The sequence below is a fragment of the Oncorhynchus nerka genome, linkage group LG9b (assembly GCF_034236695.1).
Source record: "Oncorhynchus nerka isolate Pitt River linkage group LG9b, Oner_Uvic_2.0, whole genome shotgun sequence".
Classification (NCBI taxonomy): Eukaryota; Metazoa; Chordata; class Actinopteri; order Salmoniformes; family Salmonidae; genus Oncorhynchus; species Oncorhynchus nerka.
This window is the reverse complement of record NC_088424.1, coordinates 31242951-31259816: the sequence shown is the minus strand read 5'-3', so window position 1 is coordinate 31259816 and position 16866 is coordinate 31242951. Positions and strand designations below refer to the sequence as shown.

The following is a 16866-nucleotide window of genomic DNA, read 5'->3' as shown; positions in this document are numbered from 1 at the left end:
CTCCCTCTCTGTCTCCCTCTGTCTGTCTATCTCCTCTCTCTCTGACTCCCTCCCTCTGTCTCCCTCTGTCTGCCTGTCTCTCTCTCTCTCTCTGTCTCCCTCTCTGTCTATCTCCTCTCTCTTTACCTCCTTCGCTCTGTCTATAGGTGTCCTCTACCTGTCTGTCAGACTCCAGTCCTGAGTTGGTTGTGATGTTGTGGCCTGTGTGACAGACGCGACTGCGATATAAGCTGGTGACCTCCAGAGACTTCTCCCACGATATCTTCCTGAAGAAGAACCTGATGAGACAGCTCCTGCCGCTATGCTAAACACCGTCCCTCCTGCCTGCTTCAAAAACAGATGGGCTTTTCTTAAAAGACTCCCTCCCTCAATCCAACTATACTTTATATTTATAAACTTATGAGAGATGGTGATGATGATGATGCTGAGGATGATGATCATCACAATGATAACAATGTCTTCATCTCTCTCATTAGGCTCTAGATGTGAGTGTGTGTCCATCTGGCTACAGTGGGCTGGAAGGTGAGTTCACCCAACGACCAGGTCAGCCTCTTAATAAAAACACAAAACTACATGAAAATACCTTCACCTGTAGCTTAAACATCTCTATTTAATTTCCACAGTATTGCCATTTCCATGCTATTATGGAGGTTTAACCGTTTAAACTTTGACCCTAACAGATATAGCCATAGCTGGAGCCTGCTGGGGTTCGTGGCCGCCCTGCAAGGAGAGGGCTAAGACAAGGAGCCGCCAGTGTAACAACCCTACAACAGAGGCATGGCCTGCAGAGGACTCCAGGTGGAATTGACTGTTTCTGATATTGTCCCAGACTCTTAATTGAAATAAAGCTAATAGGGGCGGCAGGTAGCCTAGTGGTTAGAGTGTTGGGCCAGTAACCAGCAGGTAGCCTAGTGGTTAAAGTGTTGGGCCAGTAACCAGCAGGTAGCCTAGTGGTTAGAGCGTTGGGCCAGTAACCAGCAGGTAGCCTAGTGGTTAGAGCGTTGGGCCAGTAACCAGCAGGGTGCCTAGTGGTTAAAACGTTGGCCCAGTAACCAGCAGGGTGCCTAGTGGTTAGAGCGTTGGGCCAGTAACCAGCAGGGTGCCTAGTGGTTAAAGTGTTGGGCCAGTAACCAGCAGAGTGCCTAGTGGTTAGAGCGTTGGGCCAGTAACCAGCAGGGTGCCTAGTGGTTAGAGCGTTGGGCCAGTAACCAGCAGGGTGCCTAGTGGTTAGAGCGTTGGGCCAGTAACCAGCAGGGTGCCTAGTGGTTAAAGTGTTGGGCCAGTAACCAGCAGGGTGCCTAGTGGTTAGAGCGTTGGGCCAGTAACCAGCAAGGTGCCTAGTGGTTAAAGTGTTGGGCCAGTAACCAGCAGGTAGCCTAGTGGTTAGAGTGTTGGGCCAGTAACCAGCAAGTAGCCTAGTGGTTAGAGTGTTGGGTCAGTAACCAGCAGGTAGCCTAGTGGTTAGAGCGTTGGGCCAGTAACTAGCAGGTAGCCTAGTGGTTAGAGCGTTGGGCCAATAACCAGCAGGTAGCCTAGTGGTTAGAGCGTTGGACCAGTAACCAGCAGGTAGCCTAGTGGTTAGAGCGATGGACCAGTAACCAGCAGGGTGCCTAGTGGTTAGAGCGTTGGGCCAGTAACCAGCAGGAAGCCCAGTGGTTTGAGCGTTGGGCCAGTAACCAGCAGGGTGCCTAGTGGTTAGAGCGTTGGGCCAGTAACCAGCAAGTAGCCTAGTGGTTAGAGCGTTGGGTCAGTAACCAGCAGGGTGCCTAGTGGTTAGAGCGTTGGGCCGGTAACCAGCAGGTAGCCTAGTGGTTAGAGCGTTGGGTCAGTAACCAGCAGGAAGCCTAGTAGTTAGAGTGTTGGGCCAGTAACCAGCAGGTAGCCTAGTGCTTAAAGTGCTGGGCCAGTAAAAAGCAGGTAGCCTAGTGGTTAAAGTGTTGGGCCAGTAACCAGCAGGGTGCCTAGTGGTTAAAGTGTTGGGCCAGTAACCAGCAGGTAGCCTAGTGGTTAGAGTGTTGGGCCAGTAACCAGCAGGTAGCTTAGTGGTTAGAGTGTTGGGTCAGTAACCAGCAGGGTGTTTAGTGGTTAAAGTGTGTTGGGCCAGTAACCAGCAGGTAGCCTAGTGGTTAGAGTGTTGGGCCAGTAACCAGCAAGTAGCCTAGTGGTTAGAGTGTTGGGCCAGTAACCAGCAGGTAGCCTAGTGGTTAGAGCGTTGGGCCAGTAACTAGCAGGTAGCCTAGTGGTTAGAGCGTTGGGCCAGTAACCCGCAGGTAGCCTGTGGTTAGAGCGTTGGGCCAGTAACCAGCAGGTAGCCTAGTGGTTAGAGTGTTGGGCCAGTAACCAGCAAGTAGCCTAGTGGTTAGAGTGTTGGGTCAGTAACCAGCAGGTAGCCTAGTGGTTAGAGCGTTGGGCCAGTAACTAGCAGGTAGCCTAGTGGTTAGAGCGTTGGGCCAATAACCAGCAGGTAGCCTAGTGATTAGAGCGTTGGGCCAGTAACCAGCAGGTAGCCTAGTGGTTAGAGCGTTGGACCAGTAACCAGCAGGGTGCCTAGTGGTTAGAGCGTTGGGCCAGTAACCAGCAGGAAGCCCAGTGGTTTGAGCGTTGGGCCAGTAACCAGCAGGGTGCCTAGTGGTTAGAGCGTTGGGCCAGTAACCAGCAAGTAGCCTAGTGGTTAGAGCGTTGGGTCAGTAACCAGCAGGGTGCCTAGTGGTTAGAGCGTTGGGCCGGTAACCAGCAGGTAGCCTAGTGGTTAGAGCGTTGGGTCAGTAACCAGCAGGAAGCCTAGTAGTTAGAGTGTTGGGCCAGTAACCAGCAGGTAGCCTAGTGGTTAAAGTGTTGGGCCAGTAAAAAGCAGGTAGCCTAGTGGTTAAAGTGTTGGGCCAGTAACCAGCAGGGTGCCTAGTGGTTAAAGTGTTGGGCCAGTAACCAGCAGGTAGCCTAGTGGTTAGAGTGTTGGGCCAGTAACCAGCAGGTAGCTTAGTGGTTAGAGTGTTGGGTCAGTAACCAGCAGGGTGTTTAGTGGTTAAAGTGTTGGGCCAGTAACCAGCAGGTAGGCTAGTGGTTAGAGTGTTGGGCCAGTAACCAGCAGTAGCCTAGTGGTTAGAGTGTTGGGTCAGTAACCAGCAGGGTGTTTAGTGGTTAAAGTGTTGGGCCAGTAACCAGCAGGTAGGCTAGTGGTTAGAGTGTTGGGCCAGTAACCAGCAGGTAGCCTAGTGCTTAAAGTGCTGGGCCAGTAAAAAGCAGGTAGCCTAGTGGTTAAAGTGTTGGGCCAGTAACCAGCAGGGTGCCTAGTGGTTAAAGTGTTGGGCCAGTAACCAGCAGGTAGCCTAGTGGTTAGAGTGTTGGGCCAGTAACCAGCAGGTAGCTTAGTGGTTAGAGTGTTGGGTCAGTAACCAGCAGGGTGTTTAGTGGTTAAAGTGTTGGGCCAGTAACCAGCAGGTAGCCTAGTGGTTAGAGTGTTGGGCCAGTAACCAGCAAGTAGCCTAGTGGTTAGAGTGTTGGGCCAGTAACCAGCAGGTAGCCTAGTGGTTAGAGCGTTGGGCCAGTAACTAGCAGGTAGCCTAGTGGTTAGAGCGTTGGGCCAGTAACCCGCAGGTAGCCTGTGGTTAGAGCGTTGGGCCAGTAACCAGCAGGTAGCCTAGTGGTTAGAGTGTTGGGCCAGTAACCAGCAAGTAGCCTAGTGGTTAGAGTGTTGGGTCAGTAACCAGCAGGTAGCCTAGTGGTTAGAGCGTTGGGCCAGTAACTAGCAGGTAGCCTAGTGGTTAGAGCGTTGGGCCAATAACCAGCAGGTAGCCTAGTGATTAGAGCGTTGGGCCAGTAACCAGCAGGTAGCCTAGTGGTTAGAGCGTTGGACCAGTAACCAGCAGGGTGCCTAGTGGTTAGAGCGTTGGGCCAGTAACCAGCAGGAAGCCCAGTGGTTTGAGCGTTGGGCCAGTAACCAGCAGGAAGCCCAGTGGTTTGAGCGTTGGGCCAGTAACCAGCAGGGTGCCTAGTGGTTAGAGCGTTGGGCCAGTAACCAGCAAGTAGCCTAGTGGTTAGAGCGTTGGGTCAGTAACCAGCAGGGTGCCTAGTGGTTAGAGCGTTGGGCCGGTAACCAGCAGGTAGCCTAGTGGTTAGAGCGTTGGGTCAGTAACCAGCAGGAAGCCTAGTAGTTAGAGTGTTGGGCCAGTAACCAGCAGGTAGCCTAGTGGTTAAAGTGTTGGGCCAGTAAAAAGCAGGTAGCCTAGTGGTTAAAGTGTTGGGCCAGTAACCAGCAGGGTGCCTAGTGGTTAAAGTGTTGGGCCAGTAACCAGCAGGTAGCCTAGTGGTTAGAGTGTTGGGCCAGTAACCAGCAGGTAGCTTAGTGGTTAGAGTGTTGGGTCAGTAACCAGCAGGGTGTTTAGTGGTTAAAGTGTTGGGCCAGTAACCAGCAGGTAGGCTAGTGGTTAGAGTGTTGGGCCAGTAACCAGCAAGTAGCCTAGTGGTTAGAGTGTTGGGTCAGTAACCAGCAGGGTGTTTAGTGGTTAAAGTGTTGGGCCAGTAACCAGCAGGTAGGCTAGAGGTTAGAGTGTTGGGCCAGTAACCAGCAAGTAGCCTAGTGGTTAGAGTGTTGGGCCAGTAACCAGCAGGTAGCCTAGTGGTTAGAGCGTTGGGCCAGTAACTAGCAGGTAGCCTAGTGGTTAGAGCGTTGGGCCAGTAACCCGCAGGTAGCCTGTGGTTAGAGCGTTGGGCCAGTAACCAGCAGGTAGCCTAGTGGTTAGAGCGTTGGGTCAGTAACCAGCAGGAAGCCTAGTGGTTAGAGCGTTGGGCCAGTAACCAGCAGGTAGCCTAGTGGTTAGAGCGTTGGGTCAGTAACCAGCAGGTAGCCTAGTGGTTAGAGCGTTGGGCCAGTAACCAGCAGGTAGCCTAGTGGTTAGAGCGTTGGGCCAGTAACCAGCAGGTAACCTAGTGGTTAGAGTGTTGGGCCAGTAACCAGCAAGTAGCCTAGTGGTTAGAGTGTTGGGCCAGTAACCAGCAGGTAGCCTAGTGGTTAGAGCGTTGGGCCAGTAACTAGCAGGTAGCCTAGTGGTTAGAGCGTTGGGCCAGTAACCCGCAGGTAGCCTGTGGTTAGAGCGTTGGGCCAGTAACCAGCAGGTAGCCTAGTGGTTAGAGCGTTGGGTCAGTAACCAGCAGGAAGCCTAGTGGTTAGAGCGTTGGGCCAGTAACCAGCAGGTAGCCTAGTGGTTAGAGCGTTGGGTCAGTAACCAGCAGGTAGCCTAGTGGTTAGAGCGTTGGACCAGTAACCAGCAGGGTGCCTAGTGGTTAGAGCGTTGGGCCAGTAACCAGCAGGAAGCCCAGTGGTTTGAGCGTTGGGCCAGTAACCAGCAGGGTGCCTAGTGGTTAGAGCGTTGGGCCAGTAACCAGCAAGTAGCCTAGTGGTTAGAGCGTTGGGTCAGTAACCAGCAGGATGCCTAGTGGTTAGAGCGTTGGGCCGGTAACCAGCAGGTAGCCTAGTGGTTAGAGCGTTGGGTCAGTAACCAGCAGGAAGCCTAGTAGTTAGAGTGTTGGGCCAGTAACCAGCAGGTAGCCTAGTGCTTAAAGTGTTGGGCCAGTAAAAAGCAGGTAGCCTAGTGGTTAAAGTGTTGGGCCAGTAACCAGCAGGGTGCCTAGTGGTTAAAGTGTTGGGCCAGTAACCAGCAGGTAGCCTAGTGGTTAGAGTGTTGGGCCAGTAACCAGCAGGTAGCTTAGTGGTTAGAGTGTTGGGTCAGTAACCAGCAGGGTGTTTAGTGGTTAAAGTGTTGGGCCAGTAACCAGCAGGTAGCCTAGTGGTTAGAGTGTTGGGCCAGTAACCAGCAAGTAGCCTAGTGGTTAGAGTGTTGGGCCAGTAACCAGCAGGTAGCCTAGTGGTTAGAGCGTTGGGCCAGTAACTAGCAGGTAGCCTAGTGGTTAGAGCGTTGGGCCAGTAACCCGCAGGTAGCCTGTGGTTAGAGCGTTGGGCCAGTAACCAGCAGGTAGCCTAGTGGTTAGAGTGTTGGGCCAGTAACCAGCAAGTAGCCTAGTGGTTAGAGTGTTGGGTCAGTAACCAGCAGGTAGCCTAGTGGTTAGAGCGTTGGGCCAGTAACTAGCAGGTAGCCTAGTGGTTAGAGCGTTGGGCCAATAACCAGCAGGTAGCCTAGTGATTAGAGCGTTGGGCCAGTAACCAGCAGGTAGCCTAGTGGTTAGAGCGTTGGACCAGTAACCAGCAGGGTGCCTAGTGGTTAGAGCGTTGGGCCAGTAACCAGCAGGAAGCCCAGTGGTTTGAGCGTTGGGCCAGTAACCAGCAGGGTGCCTAGTGGTTAGAGCGTTGGGCCAGTAACCAGCAAGTAGCCTAGTGGTTAGAGCGTTGGGTCAGTAACCAGCAGGGTGCCTAGTGGTTAGAGCGTTGGGCCGGTAACCAGCAGGTAGCCTAGTGGTTAGAGCGTTGGGTCAGTAACCAGCAGGAAGCCTAGTAGTTAGAGTGTTGGGCCAGTAACCAGCAGGTAGCCTAGTGGTTAAAGTGTTGGGCCAGTAAAAAGCAGGTAGCCTAGTGGTTAAAGTGTTGGGCCAGTAACCAGCAGGGTGCCTAGTGGTTAAAGTGTTGGGCCAGTAACCAGCAGGTAGCCTAGTGGTTAGAGTGTTGGGCCAGTAACCAGCTGGTAGCTTAGTGGTTAGAGTGTTGGGTCAGTAACCAGCAGGGTGTTTAGTGGTTAAAGTGTTGGGCCAGTAACCAGCAGGTAGGCTAGTGGTTAGAGTGTTGGGCCAGTAACCAGCAAGTAGCCTAGTGGTTAGAGTGTTGGGTCAGTAACCAGCAGGGTGTTTAGTGGTTAAAGTGTTGGGCCAGTAACCAGCAGGTAGGCTAGTGGTTAGAGTGTTGGGCCAGTAACCAGCAGGTAGCCTAGTGCTTAAAGTGCTGGGCCAGTAAAAAGCAGGTAGCCTAGTGGTTAAAGTGTTGGGCCAGTAACCAGCAGGGTGCCTAGTGGTTAAAGTGTTGGGCCAGTAACCAGCAGGTAGCCTAGTGGTTAGAGTGTTGGGCCAGTAACCAGCAGGTAGCTTAGTGGTTAGAGTGTTGGGTCAGTAACCAGCAGGGTGTTTAGTGGTTAAAGTGTTGGGCCAGTAACCAGCAGGTAGCCTAGTGGTTAGAGTGTTGGGCCAGTAACCAGCAAGTAGCCTAGTGGTTAGAGTGTTGGGCCAGTAACCAGCAGGTAGCCTAGTGGTTAGAGCGTTGGGCCAGTAACTAGCAGGTAGCCTAGTGGTTAGAGCGTTGGGCCAGTAACCCGCAGGTAGCCTGTGGTTAGAGCGTTGGGCCAGTAACCAGCAGGTAGCCTAGTGGTTAGAGTGTTGGGCCAGTAACCAGCAAGTAGCCTAGTGGTTAGAGTGTTGGGTCAGTAACCAGCAGGTAGCCTAGTGGTTAGAGTGTTGGGCCAGTAACTAGCAGGTAGCCTAGTGGTTAGAGCGTTGGGCCAATAACCAGCAGGTAGCCTAGTGATTAGAGCGTTGGGCCAGTAACCAGCAGGTAGCCTAGTGGTTAGAGCGTTGGACCAGTAACCAGCAGGGTGCCTAGTGGTTAGAGCGTTGGGCCAGTAACCAGCAGGAAGCCCAGTGGTTTGAGCGTTGGGCCAGTAACCAGCAGGGTGCCTAGTGGTTAGAGCGTTGGGCCAGTAACCAGCAAGTAGCCTAGTGGTTAGAGCGTTGGGTCAGTAACCAGCAGGGTGCCTAGTGGTTAGAGCGTTGGGCCGGTAACCAGCAGGTAGCCTAGTGGTTAGAGCGTTGGGTCAGTAACCAGCAGGAAGCCTAGTAGTTAGAGTGTTGGGCCAGTAACCAGCAGGGTGCCTAGTGGTTAAAGTGTTGGGCCAGTAACCAGCAGGTAGCCTAGTGGTTAGAGTGTTGGGCCAGTAACCAGCAGGTAGCTTAGTGGTTAGAGTGTTGGGTCAGTAACCAGCAGGGTGTTTAGTGGTTAAAGTGTTGGGCCAGTAACCAGCAGGTAGGCTAGTGGTTAGAGTGTTGGGCCAGTAACCAGCAAGTAGCCTAGTGGTTAGAGTGTTGGGTCAGTAACCAGCAGGGTGTTTAGTGGTTAAAGTGTTGGGCCAGTAACCAGCAGGTAGGCTAGTGGTTAGAGTGTTGGGCCAGTAACCAGCAAGTAGCCTAGTGGTTAGAGTGTTGGGCCAGTAACCAGCAGGTAGCCTAGTGGTTAGAGCGTTGGGCCAGTAACTAGCAGGTAGCCTAGTGGTTAGAGCGTTGGGCCAGTAACCCGCAGGTAGCCTGTGGTTAGAGCGTTGGGCCAGTAACCAGCAGGTAGCCTAGTGGTTAGAGCGTTGGGTCAGTAACCAGCAGGAAGCCTAGTGGTTAGAGCGTTGGGCCAGTAACCAGCAGGTAGCCTAGTGGTTAGAGCGTTGGGTCAGTAACCAGCAGGTAGCCTAGTGGTTAGAGCGTTGGGCCAGTAACCAGCAGGTAGCCTAGTGGTTAGAGCGTTGGGCCAGTAACCAGCAGGTAACCTAGTGGTTAGAGTGTTGGGCCAGTAACCAGCAAGTAGCCTAGTGGTTAGAGTGTTGGGCCAGTAACCAGCAGGTAGCCTAGTGGTTAGAGCGTTGGGCCAGTAACTAGCAGGTAGCCTAGTGGTTAGAGCGTTGGGCCAGTAACCCGCAGGTAGCCTGTGGTTAGAGCGTTGGGCCAGTAACCAGCAGGTAGCCTAGTGGTTAGAGCGTTGGGTCAGTAACCAGCAGGAAGCCTAGTGGTTAGAGCGTTGGGCCAGTAACCAGCAGGTAGCCTAGTGGTTAGAGCGTTGGGTCAGTAACCAGCAGGTAGCCTAGTGGTTAGAGCGTTGGACCAGTAACCAGCAGGGTGCCTAGTGGTTAGAGCGTTGGGCCAGTAACCAGCAGGAAGCCCAGTGGTTTGAGCGTTGGGCCAGTAACCAGCAGGGTGCCTAGTGGTTAGAGCGTTGGGCCAGTAACCAGCAAGTAGCCTAGTGGTTAGAGCGTTGGGTCAGTAACCAGCAGGGTGCCTAGTGGTTAGAGCGTTGGGCCGGTAACCAGCAGGTAGCCTAGTGGTTAGAGCGTTGGGTCAGTAACCAGCAGGAAGCCTAGTAGTTAGAGTGTTGGGCCAGTAACCAGCAGGTAGCCTAGTGCTTAAAGTGTTGGGCCAGTAAAAAGCAGGTAGCCTAGTGGTTAAAGTGTTGGGCCAGTAACCAGCAGGGTGCCTAGTGGTTAAAGTGTTGGGCCAGTAACCAGCAGGTAGCCTAGTGGTTAGAGTGTTGGGCCAGTAACCAGCAGGTAGCTTAGTGGTTAGAGTGTTGGGTCAGTAACCAGCAGGGTGTTTAGTGGTTAAAGTGTTGGGCCAGTAACCAGCAGGTAGCCTAGTGGTTAGAGTGTTGGGCCAGTAACCAGCAAGTAGCCTAGTGGTTAGAGTGTTGGGCCAGTAACCAGCAGGTAGCCTAGTGGTTAGAGCGTTGGGCCAGTAACTAGCAGGTAGCCTAGTGGTTAGAGCGTTGGGCCAGTAACCCGCAGGTAGCCTGTGGTTAGAGCGTTGGGCCAGTAACCAGCAGGTAGCCTAGTGGTTAGAGTGTTGGGCCAGTAACCAGCAAGTAGCCTAGTGGTTAGAGTGTTGGGTCAGTAACCAGCAGGTAGCCTAGTGGTTAGAGCGTTGGGCCAGTAACTAGCAGGTAGCCTAGTGGTTAGAGCGTTGGGCCAGTAACCAGCAGGTAGGCTAGTGGTTAGAGCGTTGGGCCAGTAACCAGCAGGTAGGCTAGTGGTTAGAGTGTTGGGCCAGTAACCAGCAAGTAGCCTAGTGGTTAGAGTGTTGGGTCAGTAACCAGCAGGGTGTTTAGTGGTTAAAGTGTTGGGCCAGTAACCAGCAGGTAGGCTAGTGGTTAGAGTGTTGGGCCAGTAACCAGCAAGTAGCCTAGTGGTTAGAGTGTTGGGCCAGTAACCAGCAGGTAGCCTAGTGGTTAGAGCGTTGGGCCAGTAACTAGCAGGTAGCCTAGTGGTTAGAGCGTTGGGCCAGTAACCCGCAGGTAGCCTGTGGTTAGAGCGTTGGGCCAGTAACCAGCAGGTAGCCTAGTGGTTAGAGCGTTGGGTCAGTAACCAGCAGGAAGCCTAGTGGTTAGAGCGTTGGGCCAGTAACCAGCAGGTAGCCTAGTGGTTAGAGCGTTGGGTCAGTAACCAGCAGGTAGCCTAGTGGTTAGAGCGTTGGGCCAGTAACCAGCAGGTAGCCTAGTGGTTAGAGCGTTGGGCCAGTAACCAGCAGGTAACCTAGTGGTTAGAGCGTTGGGCCAGTAACCAGCAGGGTGGTTAGAGCGTTGGGCCAGTAACCAGCAGGGTGCCTAGTGGTTAGAGTGTTGGGCCAGTAACCAGCAGGGTGCCTAGTGGTTAACGTGTTGGGCCAGTAACCAGCAGGGTGCCTAGTGGTTAGAGTGTTGGGCCAGTAACCAGCAGGGTGCCTAGTGGTTAAAGTGTTGGGCCAGTAACCAGCAGGTAGCCTAGTGGTTAGAGTGTTGGGCCAGTAACTGAAAGGTTGTTACATCGAATCCCTGAGCTGACAAAGTATAAATATGTTGTTCTGCCCCTGAACAATGCAGTTAACCCACTGTTCCTAAGCCATCATTGTAAATAAGAATTTGGTCTTAACTGACTTGCCTAGTAAAATAATTGGAAGTGTTGTGCCTGTGTTACAGTATGTTTTCATTGTTGAGTCTTTTATAGTGACAGTGAGATAACTGAGGAGATAAAACATATTCTGCGCATGTGACAAATAAAACAAAATGATTTGATAATCGAGAATATCTTTAACTGTTTTTATTTCTGAACAAACTTTTTGACCCTCATCTTTCTGTCCAGATAAAAATACAGAGTTGGTAACATAATGAACATCATTGGTATTCACTCCTATTTCCTGATGTAGTTTTGAAATCTGTGCCCCCTGCCGCGCTGTGACCCGTCTGGCTGGTGACATCAACAGCGTTGGTTCTGGGAGGAGGAGCCAAGGCAGGCGGCTCCCCCATCTGGCTGGGGGTTGTCACATGACCGTCGGCGCGTCTTACTTCCTGACTGACAGGAAGACCACGTTCCCCAGCAACTCCAGGCCCCGTCCGTCGTGGAACCTTTCAGGCGACAGAATGCCAGGCTGTGTTACCCACTCATCTAAGTCTCTACACATACTAACTGAATAGCATAGTTACTGTAGTAAGGTGTGGCACTTGCTGTCATCTGAGGGCAGATATAAGTAACTGCATATAATAGCACTGTTACGCCCACCTTTCCTGAGGGTTTCCTCGCAGGCTTCCCCTCCGAAACCCTGCTTGCAGATGCAGTGGCAGGAGGTCTGGGAGAGGACAGGGATGCCGTCATGCCTGCAGGGGGCACAGCGACAGGAGTTGAACTGGAGCAGATACTCCTCCCACGCCCTCCTCAGGTGGGCCGGCCGTGCCCCCACGTGGTCCCCCGCTGTGCTCAGACGCACCAGCTCAAATATGGGCAGGGTCTGGGGAGAGGGGGGAGAGGAGGGAAGAGGCGACCATGCTTGATGAGTTACTTAATGTGTTTGTGCATATTGAATGTACTATGTTTGAATGCACTGTAGATAAAGTAAACACGTAAAAGTACCATGTTTCAAGTAGCATGCACAGATGTAATGTCCAGCACCATCTGTGTGCTGAATACACAATGTATATATACACTGGTTGACTGGCACTCCCCCACCATTGTAAAAAATATTCTGGAAGCTATAGAAATGCATTTATGAATGTCTACATTTGTTTTTGTCATGTTTATTTTATTACAGACTTTTAAATAATGTTATGTGAGCTAAACATACAGTATATACACAAACATTTCTTAAAGTAACATTTTCTGAAAGTTCTAATGTTACTGTACCCACTACAACAACAACAACAAATTGTCCTTGAAACATTTAATTGAAATACTGTAGAATTCTATTCATTCCTATGGAGGACTGCTTCTACTGGGGAGTGCCAATATGGCTGACTGCTGGCTTCAAAGCCTCTCAATGGCCAATACATCGCATCAGCAATCCAGGGTTTATATACATCATTGGCTATATACAGTGTGTTTAGGTATATCTGTAAGTAAATGCTATTATACCTCAAACTCGATGAGCGTTGGGTTGTACTTGAGAGAAAGGCCCCACTTCCTGTATGTGTCAGGGTCCTTGATGGCCAGCAGACCCCCACTACTTCCTGTACTGCCCCCCTTCACCAGCGTCACAATGTCCTTGATCATACTGGAGCTGCCATACATCTCTGGGTTACAGAGGGAAATCCTCAATTATCCACCTGGGTCCATCTCAATTCAGTAAACTCTGGAAGTAAACTGCAATTCCAGTATACTTACTGAATGAACTCTTTTGAAATGGAATAGACCCTATCCCTGTTACCCACAATTGCTCTAACTGAATGCTACTACCAGAAAGTCAGAAAGTTGAACAACAATATACATTTGAAATGAGCTAGAAATGTGGTGTTGTTAGAAAAAGTAGGAAATGTTAACCAAGCTGTCCTTTGGTATCTGGTGTTGGTAGAAAAAGTAGGAAATGTTAACTAAGCTGTCCTTTGGTATCTGGTGTTGGTAGAAAAAGTAGGAAATGTTACCCAAGGTGTCCTTTGGTATCTGGTGTTGGTAGAAAATAGGAAATGTTAATTAAGGTGTCCTTTGGTATCTGGTGTTGGTAGAAAAAGTAGGAAATGTTACCCAAGGTGTCCTTTGGTATCTGGTGTTGATAGAAAAAGTAGGAAATGTTAACTAAGCTGTCCTTTGGTATCTGGTGTTGGTAGAAAAAGTAGGAAATGTTACCCAAGGTGTCCTTTGGTATCTGGTGTTGGTAGAAAAAGTAGGAAATGTTAACTAAGCTGTCCTTTGGTATCTGGTGTTGGTAGAAAAAGTAGGAAATGTTACCCAAGGTGTCCTTTGGTATCTGGTGTTGGTAGAAAAAGTAGGAAATGTTAACTAAGGTGTCCTTTGGTATCTGGTGTTGGTAGAAAAAGTAGGAAATGTTACCCAAGGTGTCCTTTGGTATCTGGTGTTGGTAGAAAAAGTAGGAAATGTTACCCAAGGTGTCCTTTGCTAGATAAGGTCGGTTGGGACGATCACACACCTTTTTCATAAGAGCCGGTGCCTTTGCAACCTTTGATTTCAAGTTTGCCTCCAACTTCTACCTGCTTCGTCTTGCCTATAGGACTGCTTATGCCAATGGATCCACCCAAACACCCTTTAAGTTGTTCCGCATCAATCTCTGTTAAAAGTCAAGAGCAAAAACAAGTTTTGGAATAAGCATTAAATTCACACAGAAATGGACTCTTCAAATATACCGTTGACTATAATAACTCACATGATAATATTATATGGTTCCTTCCAAAATATAGAAAGGTCTAAAAATCCTTCACACTTTTTCCACCACTGACCCAGTCTGAAACCTCGCTCACTCATTCAACGACAGCATCACAGAAATAAAAAAAGACACCATACTAGATGTTTTCATGGCGGTTGTGTTGACGACCGCCACATACTCCAGGGTCCCTCCCATGATGCCCTGGGTGACGTAGTGCGTTCCGTATGTGTTGAGGAAGCGGGAGTACAGGCCAAAGTCATACTTCTCCTCAGGAAGCTCCATGAGGGACAGGTACATGTCTTCATGAAGCATCAGCCCCTCGCTCCTCATCTTAAACTGGGCCGTCTGAACCTTAGACTGCAACCTGATGAAGCCAAGTTCCTGAGGGACAAAGGAGAACACATAACCAGAACTATATTTGTATAGCGCTTTTCAGCTTCATACATGCTCAAATGAGAAATATAGGACTCAGGGGTTTCATTTCAGGATGGATGTTTACGTCCCATCTGTTCTCGTTAACTACCCTTCGTGGATCTGAGAAAACAAGGTTGTAGGCAATAGCCTCCTGGAATAAAACGCAGCCAGGGACTAACTACAGTTGTGTTCCCTGGGTATAAAGAGGCTGTTTCGGGGGTATTATTTAAGACGTATTCTCTTACCTGATCGGTGTATTTTGTTAGATTTGTTAGTAACTCAGACTCCACATTCCCTGATACTCCAAACTCCACGTACTGAATCCCAACAGTAACACCCAGATTAAAAGAATCTTCCGTCTTTCTGGCTTTCAGTAATGTGGCCATATCTTCATAATACTCTGAGGAGCCTTCAGAAGTGGCCTGGGCCTAGAATAACGCAAGAATAACAAAACACATATGACTTTTTTCAAATGTCATTGATAAATTGAGCATTGTAAAAAGTGTACATTTTGTGTCATGACGATGCATACAGTACAGTACCGTACCATGAAGCGGTATGTATGGAAGTTGTAGGGTTTACGATAGTTTTTCTCATCCTCGTTATAATGTAAATTCTCACAGAAGGGATCATAGATGAGTTTTCTCCATTCTCCATTGTAGACATATTCACACTGTCCTCCATAGTATTGTGGGTCAAGAACGTGGTCCACAAATTCTCCTGTCAGTATGTTAAAGCTAGGAACATAAAGAGCAATACTTTGTTGTTGTTTCAAATGAGGTGTGTGTGTGTGTGTGTGTGTGTGCAGCACAAACAGCAACATGTCTTTTGTGTGTCAGATGCATCCTGTTGTTCCCACTTATTATGACTGTTGATGACCCCTGTCCTCTGACCCCTGCTTACCCCTGAGTGCCTCGGCCAGCTCCAGGGATGGGTAGCAGTGTGGAACACTTGTCCTGTCTGTCGTCCACCTGCTCACAGTCCGTCTCATCAGACTCGTCGTCACAGTCGACCTCACCGTTACAGCGAAGCGCCTGGCTCACACAACGACCTAAGTACGGATGGATGCACGCACACACGCACACACACACACACACGCTCGTTACAAGCACGTATGCACACACACACCCATATGAAAACCACATGAAACATTTGGAGACAAAAGAAGACTCAACACATTGTACGCTTGGCTTGAGGTTGGAGGTGATGTAAATTGTGTACTTACCTGTGGCATTGCAGGTGAATCTTTCTCCACAGATGTCTGGTTCCCAACACACTGCCTGTGCTGTGGGGCATGCCAGCTCTTCCCACTGACTATCCAAACATGGTCTCCCACCAAACTGGGACGCTTTCTCCATGTAACGGAAACGAAACTGGGCAATATAAATAATGAACACAAATATGAGAATTGTTTTAGTGGAACAACAGATCATTGTGTATCATAGAAACTATAGTTTACTATTTAGTCCCAAGCCTTGAACATGAACCATATAATGAGAAGCAACCCTTTACCTTCTTGTCTGTGCAGGAGTCACAAGGGGTCCATGACGACCACATTTTCATCTTACAGTTGATAGGAGCTGGTTTGTTGACACTTCTGACCCTCCTAATAGCAGATTGCCCTGTTCTTCAGTCAAATACAAATACCATTACAGTTTCAAGCTTCACGGACATTTTAGATTGAAGTAGAGCGATTCCACAACAGCGGGAGCAGAAAATATTTTTGTTATCTTAGAATTTCTGTCAATTCTCCCATAGAAATGTAATTGGGAGGAGGTATGTGTGATATGCTTTACATATTTACATCACAATTTTTTATTTTTTTTATCATGGTGAAAGTTGCCATTATTGGTGTTTTTAGACCTATACATGCCTATACGTGATCTGTGAACCGTACACGATACTGACAACATCTGGGTGTCATTATACCCCTGATAAGTGTGCTCTAACATATGGACTATGTCTAGATTCTGAAATACACATTTTCACACAAATTTATTCTACATAAAAAAAATATTCATATAAATATCTCAAAACTATTATTTTGGATTTTGTTCATTTTAAGTACAAGTAGATCACATTTCCAAAGTGGGCTCTGCTAATTCTGAAATTGTGACCAATTTTATGAACACCAGCAATACTGTAAATGGTAAATGATTTCTAAGGGCACGCCCTCTGCTGGTGATTTGCTGAATATGCAATCCTAAAGGAGGGCTGTGATTGGTTATATGTATAAAATGGGTCATATCATTAAAAGTACCAGAGCCACTCTGGAAATGTGATGGGTTTGAAGAGTGTATTGTTTCAAAAAAAGCTTCATCAAAAAAGGGTAAATAAATTCATGTGAACGTGTATTTCAGTATCTAGACATACTCCATATGATAGAGTACATTATAAGGAGTATAATGACACCCAGATGTTGTCTGTATCATGTACGGGTCACATATTATATGGTCTGACAGGAGGCATAACCCGAAAGGTCGCTGGTTCAAATCGCAGACTAGTCTAACGATGTGCCCATGAGCAAGGCTCTTTACCCTAGTTGCTCTGGATAAGCGTGTCTGTAAAATGCATGCACACCGCATCAAGCCAGCTCTGAAATGTACACAAATACCTGCACTATACTGCATTTAAATATATTCATACTGATAATACACATCAGCTGTATACAGTACCCATTCTCTTATAGCTCTATGCTCATTCTACCTAGTTGTACATAATGTGTGTAAACTGTCTGTATTCTGTCTCTAAATGATCATGATTTTCTCAAAAATGTTTTGTGATACAAATGTAAAAAGTGTTTCAGTCATTCTACCTCCCAATGAAGTTTCAGTGTGAGAATTGCCAGAACAATCTGAGATACCGGTAATAGTTTCTGCTCCTGCTGGAATCACCCAGTAGTAGTAAATAAAAGTAGTAGTATTTGTGGTAAAAACTACAGAAATCTACCTGGTTTCAGCCATATTCCACGAGTACTCCGTTGCATCTACAGTGAGAGATTTGTTTAAAACCAGCAGCAGAAGGCAGGAGCCCAATAATACACATATCAGTCTATTCATATTAGAAATAAAAGAGCTCCTTGATGAAAATGAGCTCATGTTAAGCTTTGTTTAGATGACTGATAGTTGTCATCCTGGGGTA

At 48.9% G+C, this 16866-nt stretch overlaps 1 protein-coding gene across 1 annotated transcript; it reads right to left on the bottom strand.

Moving 5' to 3' along the window:
• Window positions 1–10748: 10748 nt before the first annotated feature.
• c8a (complement component 8, alpha polypeptide) lies at window positions 10749–16866 on the bottom strand. The gene is made up of 11 exons (XM_029643005.2): window positions 16675–16866; window positions 15238–15352; window positions 14951–15098; window positions 14629–14776; window positions 14273–14462; window positions 13971–14153; window positions 13449–13692; window positions 13078–13215; window positions 12069–12226; window positions 11223–11448; window positions 10749–11068 (listed from the first exon to the last, which is right to left on the bottom strand). Exons 1-11 carry the CDS (start codon window positions 16821–16823, stop codon window positions 10920–10922), a joined length of 1848 nt encoding a protein of 615 aa, XP_029498865.2. The 5' UTR covers window positions 16824–16866; the 3' UTR covers window positions 10749–10919.